The following is an 8,997-nucleotide window of genomic DNA, read 5'->3' as shown; positions in this document are numbered from 1 at the left end:
TCTCGACATTCTGTGACAGCGTGACTAATATCCTTAATCTCAAACGACGTCAACACGATTGTGCTAAATACCAGAGAATTTTTAAAAGTATTTAAACTTCGCCTCATAAACTCCGCATAGTTCGCCTTTTCTTACCTGGGATCGATTTTCATCATGCAAAAGCTAAGGCTATGTCTCTCTCCTTGGCAGCATTGAGACAATCTTCTTATACATCGTAATAAAGTACCTCTGTTCTCAAATACTGTCTTATCCCTTCACTAATGCTTTCATTGCAACTGCGTGTGATGATAAGAGAGTATCGGACATGCCTTTGAGAGTTGGAAATTTCCGGCTTGAAAGTTTATCATTCAAAACTTTCCAGCGATGCGTTGAAGCAAAAGAAAAGGAAGGCGGGGCAAGGCTAGAAACTTGACGGGGCAAGGCAAGTAATGGCTAAAGAATTTGTATATAATTGTATTGTGCAAAAACATTAAATTACACACTGTGGAGGTTTACTTTCGAATTATCAGAACATCAAAATAAAATGTAAGTACTGCCAATTTCAGTATTTTGTAGTCAAATCACTCAAAATCGCATCAAAACTGTGCTTTAACTAATAAAATTTAATTACTAAGCAAGATTCTCGCGATTGATGAAAGACAACGTTTAAAAGGACAATTTTCTTACACAAATATTCCATTGTACTGTATAATTTATAGTGGCTAACAACCACAGTAATTGCAAGACTAATGGCGGATCTGATATAAACGCATAAAAAATCTGGGATGCATTGCACCCCTTAGTTGGCCTTCTGTTCATTTTCTATTCTGTGATACCAACTGTCCTAGTTTTGTGGTTATGGAAACATCCAATTGGATCTAATAGTACAAATTTTGGAGTAAATTGCTCGCTTTTGTTATTTGCTAAAGAAACTATCTGCGCATGCGCAGTGAGCTTGACCATGCGTAGTCGAATTAACCAGCTGCACAAGTTCATGGTCATGCAACGACCATGTGCATCTACTAGCACTGCACCAACTGCATCTACTAGCACTGCACCAACTGCATCTACTAGCACTGCACCAACTGCATCTACTAGCACTGCACCAACTGCATCTACTAGGACCGATTTTGAAGTAAATAGCATGCTTAATAACAATTTAATAGAGAAACCATCTGCGCATGCGCACTCCACTCGAATAATTGTTCATAGTCATGGCAACGACTAACTATATGTACTTGCACTACTTTCGTGGCAATTAGCTCACTTAGTCGCAAATTATCAAAGAAATCATCTGGGCATGTGCAGTAGTGACTTTAATAATACGACAACTTTCGTAAGCCTTTGAATTTGTGTATATATGTATTAAGCTAAAACTTCATATAGTAGATGTCAACTAGCAGTGGAAGCTGGGTGCGATATAGTATGCAGTGTCTTAGGGGCCCACACCGGTGGCGACCGCACTCTCCCTGCGTACCCCGAGCAAAGCCTAACGCAGGCGATCTCGGGGTCCGATGGGCGGAAGCTTGCTATTGCATCTCCCAAGTAGGATAGCGTGGAGGGGCCGAAATGTCCTACCGAAACGTTAACATGCGGCGTTCTAGTGCCTTACGCTTAAGAAGGTATCGGGAAGCATGGACCGAAAACGGGGTTTTTTTTGCTTTCGAATTTTATCTTTTTATTTGTCATAAAATAAACCAAGCAATGTTTCATATAACTTGCCTTTTGCACTGTGCCTTTAAAGCATAAGATTGCCAAATTAAATGCATAAGAAAACAAAAACGTTCACCCGCAAAATATTAGACAAAAGAGACTTTATAAGATTTAACCCACTAACTTATGGAGTGACTAATGAGCTCTTCATTTCTCTTCGATAGCAGTCTTTATGAAGAGACCCCTAAAAACCGGACATTTGCACTAAACTATTCACTCTTTACAAAATGGACATGTATGTAAACCTATTTCCCATAATGTAAAAATTTACAGACATACAAAACAATCAAGATGCCCACCTAAGTAATCATACATAAACATGGATGTATAAACCATCTCTAGTGTCAACTGCTGATACTTAGAAACTCCACATAAAACACTAGATACGTCACCTCCAGTGTTACCCTAGTCACATTGCTTTCATACATTCGTGTATGACCCTAGCAGTTATGAGATTAAAACAACTTTAAATTATGAATCACTATTGAACACAACCTTTTGAGTTGTCGTAATGCAAAATTATTTAAAGCGTTGTTAAACTAGGTATCCAAGGATAGTTAAAGTTTCAAAGAAAGCGGTCATTTGACTCGTAATTTGATTTAAACATGTAATTTTTTTTACTTTTTATTTCATTTCTCCAGTTAATTTAATTTTGAATGGTTTATGAAGCCGACATTCATTGACAAATAACGTTTTAATGATTCTTAATTTCAGAAATTTATCTTCAAAAATTGGACCACCTTCACCATTGGCGGACGTTTAGGAGAGGCAATTGCTTGTTTATGACAATGAATTTAAAGGTATTCAGTTCTATGTTGTTTTTTTGTAATAACATGGTTGCTGCGGGATTTTTTGTTATCACAGGGAGGTTTACTGACGTATTTCCCTCAATTATAGGGATGAGGGACGTTTAGACTAAATATCCCTGATTAATATCAAAACAATATACCTTGTTTTCACATGCTTGCATCTTCACTTTTCCAACGGCTGAATCATTTTCATTTCTGCTGAATGAAAAAGGTTAATAGCATGAAATCTTCGGCAAGTCCTTCGAAACCACAATACTTCGAAAGCAAGTTTACCAAGTCGAAACTCCTCTTGCTCGACTGTTGCTACATCGTTAATTTTCAGATTAAGAAGTAAACCTATCCAAACGTGCGTTTTTACAAGCCTTGGTGCCTCACAATTTATGTCGTTGAGTGGTAACAGAAACCGTCTTTCCCATGCGTCAAAAACTTTCTTGTCACTTACTTGGAAGTTGATGAACCATCAATAACTTCAACAATAATTAAAATACAGTGTGTATTTGCAAAGCAAATTCATATATAAGTTCACTGAACCAATTCAAAAACAGAATTGACAATTACGTAAATACCTAGATGAATTTCTTTATTCCATCATTGCCGAAAGGAAGAGTCACAAAGTGAACGCATGCTTTAAGGGATACTAGACATTATAAGCTTCCTTCGGTTTGCGAGACATTTAATCACTTATATCCCTGAAAGGGAAAATAAATTTTGTACTTAATTATTACTTGCAGTTACTGCACAACTTGTTATACGATAAGTAGGAAATTGCTCATCAATTAACTTTGAGAATCTACTGAAAACAATTTGAAATATTGCTTCTTTACAGGTTTATATTTCGAAGTCTTCGTAGTAAGCATAACTGACCGAGTAACTGACAATGACAATGCATAACTTGACATAAAATTGCACAAAATTTTGAGCAAAGCAATCAAACAAGTTGTCGACGAAAATGTTAATGGAATTCGTTAAGAGGCTTTCATTGATGATAACGCTATTTCTTGTCAGTTTCGTAATTTTTTAATCTTTGGAACCTAATTGATCACAGCTACCCTCTCAGCTTCTTTACCACCAAAGTTATCAGAGGATGAAAATGTGGCATGGATTGTTGGAGAAGCAGTTGCTTTTTACGATTTCATGAAGAAATCTGTGTTCAAAACACTAAAAATTGCAACAGTTGGTTAGACGGCCTGTCTTCGAGAGATGGAGGGCGTGAGTTTTACAGATTTATCGTACATTTGCTTATCTGCTGGTTGACAAATTTTTCAATGATTGCTATAAGCTAAACTTAAGCAGCATTTAATGTTGACGCATCCTAACTCGTTTCTCCAATTCACAATTCACGCTGTATACAAATACCAGAACGTTCTTGTACGAAACTTTCGACTAGATTCTCTTGTAGTTTAGGTTCTGCTTCGGGATTGTAGTAACTGCCATTACGTTGATGCATTCTTTGAAATTTTGGCTGTTTCAAGTGGTTCGTGTTACCAGCATGATCTTGGTTTTGTTAACAAGAGTACTTGCTTCATTTACTTCATTACTTTAAAAAATACTTTCTTGAAGTGATCTCTATATTTACATAATTCTTCAATGAAATTCGTGATAATTTTTTTATATTAACAATTCTATTTAATAAATTTTTCTCAACTTTGACTCGCAAGCAATGCAATATAGTATTCTACATTTCTGTCGTAGCAGCTCACAGCGTAGATTTGAAATTTACATTTTTTCAGCATAGAATCCAAAAACGGTATATTTAACTAACATTGCCATACCTTAATGAGAAAATATACAGAAACAATTCGTTTTTTATAAACTCGTTTCCATTCATACATTCTCAATTTTTTTACCTTTACAGTGCTGTCCATAGCTCCGGAGAATATTCGACCACGTGAAACAGCAAGAGCAGAAACACTACCCTGATGACGTAACAATGTTTGAACACACGCCAAGCTCTCTAAGTTCCATACCTAAGTTTAATCACGAGAAAAGAATTGAAGATCCTGTCGAACGTGATTGTAGTCATTCAACTAGTGATAAAACTAACTCGTAAAGATCTATCGTACGAAGCACTGAACAGTCTGGTCTGACCAGGTGTACTAACAACGGATAGAGCGTAAACAGTACCAACATGACCTAAAAGAAATTAACACAGAAATCCTATTTATAAAACGATGGATTAAAAATAGTGCCATTTCTTTATGCTTACCGTTGAGATTCGTAAGCAACTTATAGTTATTTAAATCCCAAACCTTTAAAAATAAAATTGACAGGTAAAAAATGATAGACAACGGATAACGAAAGAAGAGTATAAGTAGAATTATTTGAGCGATTACCAAAATAGAATTTTCATATGTTCCACATATGATGTGTTCCTTAGTAACAGCAAGGGAGTAAACACTTCCACCAGAAGCTTCAAGTACATGAACACAATCAAGAGAATCCAAATCCCATATCTCAAAAATACAAATAAATACAGAATGCATTTTACATTTGGACATTAATCCATAACTGACTATGCACCTTTATTGTTTGATATGATCCGCTGTACAAATAATTCTCAGACGCAACTAACGCTCGTACCCAGTGATTCAGTTCAGTTAACTCATTGACTTGTTTTAGAGTCTCGAGATTCCACACCTGTGCGAAAACATAAAATATTTACATTTCTACCTTATATTTCATGATGAAAGTTCAATATTACTGTCTAAGAGTACATCTATAGTTATTCCGTCATTTGTTTATTACAGACCTTTATCTTTTTAAGTGATCCACTGAAAAGCATGTTTTTCTTCGTAACAAGAGTACACACAGGATTTTCGTGCCCACGAATCTTTTCAACAAACTCTAGCGTTGAACAATCCCAGATCTGAAATCATAACGTTTAATGATGCAACAAAAACAATATGCTGTATAAAATTCCCTGGAAAATCCCACATAAATACACACATTAATCGTACAGTCTGACGAGCCACTATACAACCTCTTTCTGTAAAAGAAATACTAGAGTTTTATTTCCAACTGAATGAAGTATGAATAGTTGAAAATGCGAATTAGAAAATGTTCTTTATTCTCACCCATCGGAACAAAGTGTCAACACAATCCCAGCATGCCCTTCCATTGTCTTCACACAATTGTAGGTGCTCTGTGTGTCCCATACCTAAAGATTGATAACACAGTCACACGAAACGCTAGCTTAACGCAGTGATTACAAATTCAAATGAAATATCACTCATGTTTGGGTATAAAGGATAAGAATTCCATAGCTGGGAAAAAGTGATGAGAGAAGCAACACTGAACATAGAGATGAGGATGGAAGAATAACTATTGACAGGAAATTATAACTGTCGGTTATTGCTAGAGATTCATGTTGCGTAATGAATAATCACTATTAGAATATGTATCCAGCATGAAAAAACCATTAAAAGTAGACATAGGAATTGACATAGGAATCTACAGCTCAATCCAGCAATAATCGTTTCATAAAAAGGAAGAGATGATTACTTTGATTGTTTTATCAGAAGAACCACTATAGAGCCATTCTCCGTTACTGACACATAAAGCCCAGATCGGTCCCTAAAATTATACATTTATAAACAATAATCGTTATAATGCTAAGAAAAAGGACAAAAAAATAATCTAAGGTTAGTGTAAAATCCACTCCCACCTGATGACCAACAAACGTTCCTCTGCATTTAAACAACGGATAGATATCGAATGCTAAATAAATGAAATATGATAGTAAATTGTGTCATAAAAAATAGTTGTAAAAAATGAAAGATAAAGTTTCTTACATCCAGCGCCCCATAGTCGTACTTCAACATCAGATATATCATCCTAAACACATAGAAAGTGTATCATCTTCTCACTACTTGAAATGAGTTTGAATGGAAATATTGTAATATCATCTCACCTTTAGTTTCGACATTGCACGTCTTGTCTCCATGATTTCTGATGATAATTTAGTGTGTCCTTCATCAAGAAAATCTTACAAAATGTAAAAGTAGGATTTTTACTACTTCATGAAAATATTCAACTTAAGAATTTCAAACATCTAACCTAATCTTATATCTACAGTTTTCTCAACTCTTTCAATCCTTTCCGACATTTTAAAAAGCATGGATCTCAAAAACGTTATTTCCTGATAACAAAAGACAGAAAAATAACAGTGAGCAAGGATGAAAAAATTCAAAATAAATACAATCAAAGCAAAGTGTATCAAAAATATTGTACAAACATAAAAAGATATAGGATACAGATAGAAAATTTTGGTCACACTTATTCTTAACACCTGGTCTTTGTTTTTTAATTCTGTTTGAAGAACTTCAATTTGGTCTGCAGAATGTTGGAGAAATTCTTTCATTGGCTCAAATTTACACGTATTTAAATGTTCCTCGACTTCCATATTTGTGCCTTCAAATTGACACCTACAAAACGGTCAAAAAATATATATTCTGATTACTTTAATGTCTTCAACAACAAGAGCTCAACATTAACGTCTTACCCATATTTTAAATGAATGCATTTTATGTGCTCACAATGCTGCAAATGTTCTTCAAGATTCTAAACATATTAATTGTAAAGTTGCATGGGAATCTTCTTACTATCAGAGGTACGAAACATTAATGCATAAGAAATTGAGTGTATATGACAATTGAAAGCCTTTTGTACCATTTTTAAGACAGCAGGACAAAGTGTGCTGTTAGGACATTGAATTGGAGCATACTGACAGCTTTGTTCGTGCTCACTTGAAGAATATAAGACAGAAATTAAGACCATGATTCATTTTCTCTGTTGATAATGCTATCTTTGTGTAAAATTTGATCAGGTGATCGAGCGAGTCAAATAAGTCTAATGTGGACACCTCTAATCATTTGTACACATCAGAAATTACTAGTTATGTAAGTTCAAGGGTGGCATAGACAAATGTATAAAGAGCTCTGAAGGTATAATGGTGGAATCAATTGTGAGGTACGTAGGAGGATATGATAATCATTACTGTAATAACAATCACATACTGTCTAGAATTCAACTTTACTTTTACTGGACATCCTTGAAAAAATGACACATAAGCAATGGTTAATGTGTCATGATCTTTAAGGTCATATTACCTGATAACTATCATCATATACCTGCAGAATTCACTTCATACTTTCCTTCTTCAGTAGCCGATGGCATGCAACCATACTTACAATGAATAAGTAGCTCACCAATTTGTTCTGATACCTGATGAATGAATGAAATGCAAAATGTTAATGTATCTAAAAGTCAGCAAAAGTTGCAATACTACATAATGAAGTTTTACCGCAATATTTGAAACAACCACCACCAAGCTAATATTATCCACAGGACAATGTTCAACTTTTCGCATCAACACACAGGCTCTGCAGAAGGTATGCTAAAAGTATGTCAGGCTAACATTAGTTTTGCCATTTGCAAAATAAAAAAAAAAGACAAGTAAATATGCCTATTTACCCCACATGATGTAATGACAGGATCTTGAAATACTTTTGAACATATCATACAGAATAACTTCTCTGATGGCTTGTCAGCAAAGACAACAATTTCCTAGAAATGTAAGTTCAACATAGAATATTAATGTAAAAACTTAAAAATATGTTGAAACTTGGGATTTTATTCAACCTTATTTATTTTTTCACTGTCTGAATTACTCAGATTACTGTTGAGAGATGGATATGAGGAGCCTGCAGACAAATTGGAAAGACGTCTTGTTCGCCACAATGAATCTTCAGTAAATGATTGACAGTTCTGCAAGACATTGAAAAATAAGACATTTTTTCAACTGGAACTGAAAAACAAAATTGCTTTGACAAGTTTTCAAGCTGTCCAATGCAAGCAAATTTACTGACTTTTTCTGAGCCAGGAGGAGAATGAAACTCTTTATCTTGAAAACTTCTTCCGCGAGTACGAGCTCCTCCATTTGCCAATGATGCTCCAAATGATGTTTCCATCATTGACAGGAAGGTATAGGCAACTGTGTGCTAGACTTTTCATATAAAACATAACTTATGACCAATAGCATCTCTAAACATGGTAAACTTGAGCAGGATCTAAAGTTGAAAAAAGAAGCACTAAAGAACCTTTACTCAAAAATTTAATTGATGCAGTTATCTATCAAAATAGTGCAAATTAAACCTTACACAATATCAGCAAATGTATGAAGTAAAAAATATGGGTATTGTGAAAGATTGCTACATCCCAAAGAACCTTTGTTCAAACTGTCAGCCAAGCATAGCAAAAGTGTTAAAGTGAAAAGACCAAAGATCATTAGCAAATTTCGTACATTGGTTGGAGAAACTTACCAAAAACCACTCGTTACATATGTTCACATTCTTTTTACATCATTGTTTTGACCCAAAACCTAATAAGAGAAATTTACAATGTACGCAAGTGTGTTACTACACTTCTTCAGCATTACTTCCTCGCTACTATATATCCAAATATTTTGTACACTCTCTGATCTCATTATCTAACTGAA

At 34.8% G+C, this 8,997-nt stretch overlaps 1 protein-coding gene across 1 annotated transcript; it reads right to left on the bottom strand.

Annotated features, from left to right (window-relative positions):
- Positions 1 to 3,157: 3,157 nt before the first annotated feature.
- Positions 3,158 to 8,960, bottom strand: LOC124442382 (E3 ubiquitin-protein ligase TRAF7-like). The gene is made up of 24 exons (XM_046992880.1): positions 8,822 to 8,960; positions 8,369 to 8,569; positions 8,142 to 8,267; positions 7,974 to 8,066; positions 7,804 to 7,896; positions 7,631 to 7,724; positions 7,517 to 7,550; positions 7,170 to 7,245; positions 7,003 to 7,061; positions 6,790 to 6,925; positions 6,558 to 6,639; positions 6,412 to 6,485; positions 6,293 to 6,335; positions 6,166 to 6,218; positions 6,003 to 6,074; positions 5,576 to 5,658; positions 5,448 to 5,487; positions 5,251 to 5,367; positions 5,022 to 5,138; positions 4,835 to 4,954; positions 4,708 to 4,750; positions 4,546 to 4,634; positions 4,349 to 4,468; positions 3,158 to 4,273 (listed from the first exon to the last, which is right to left on the bottom strand). The coding sequence occupies exons 2-24, from the start codon at positions 8,471 to 8,473 to the stop codon at positions 4,259 to 4,261; spliced, it is 1,884 nt and encodes a 627-aa protein (XP_046848836.1). The 5' UTR covers positions 8,474 to 8,569; positions 8,822 to 8,960; the 3' UTR covers positions 3,158 to 4,258.
- Between the last annotated feature and the right edge of the window lie 37 nt (positions 8,961 to 8,997).

The sequence above is a fragment of the Xenia sp. Carnegie-2017 genome, unplaced genomic scaffold (assembly GCF_021976095.1).
Source record: "Xenia sp. Carnegie-2017 unplaced genomic scaffold, XeniaSp_v1 HiC_scaffold_20, whole genome shotgun sequence".
Taxonomy (NCBI): domain Eukaryota; kingdom Metazoa; phylum Cnidaria; class Anthozoa; order Malacalcyonacea; family Xeniidae; genus Xenia; species Xenia sp. Carnegie-2017.
The sequence above is the reverse complement of the archived record's forward strand: the minus strand, read 5'-3'. Positions and strand labels throughout refer to the sequence as shown.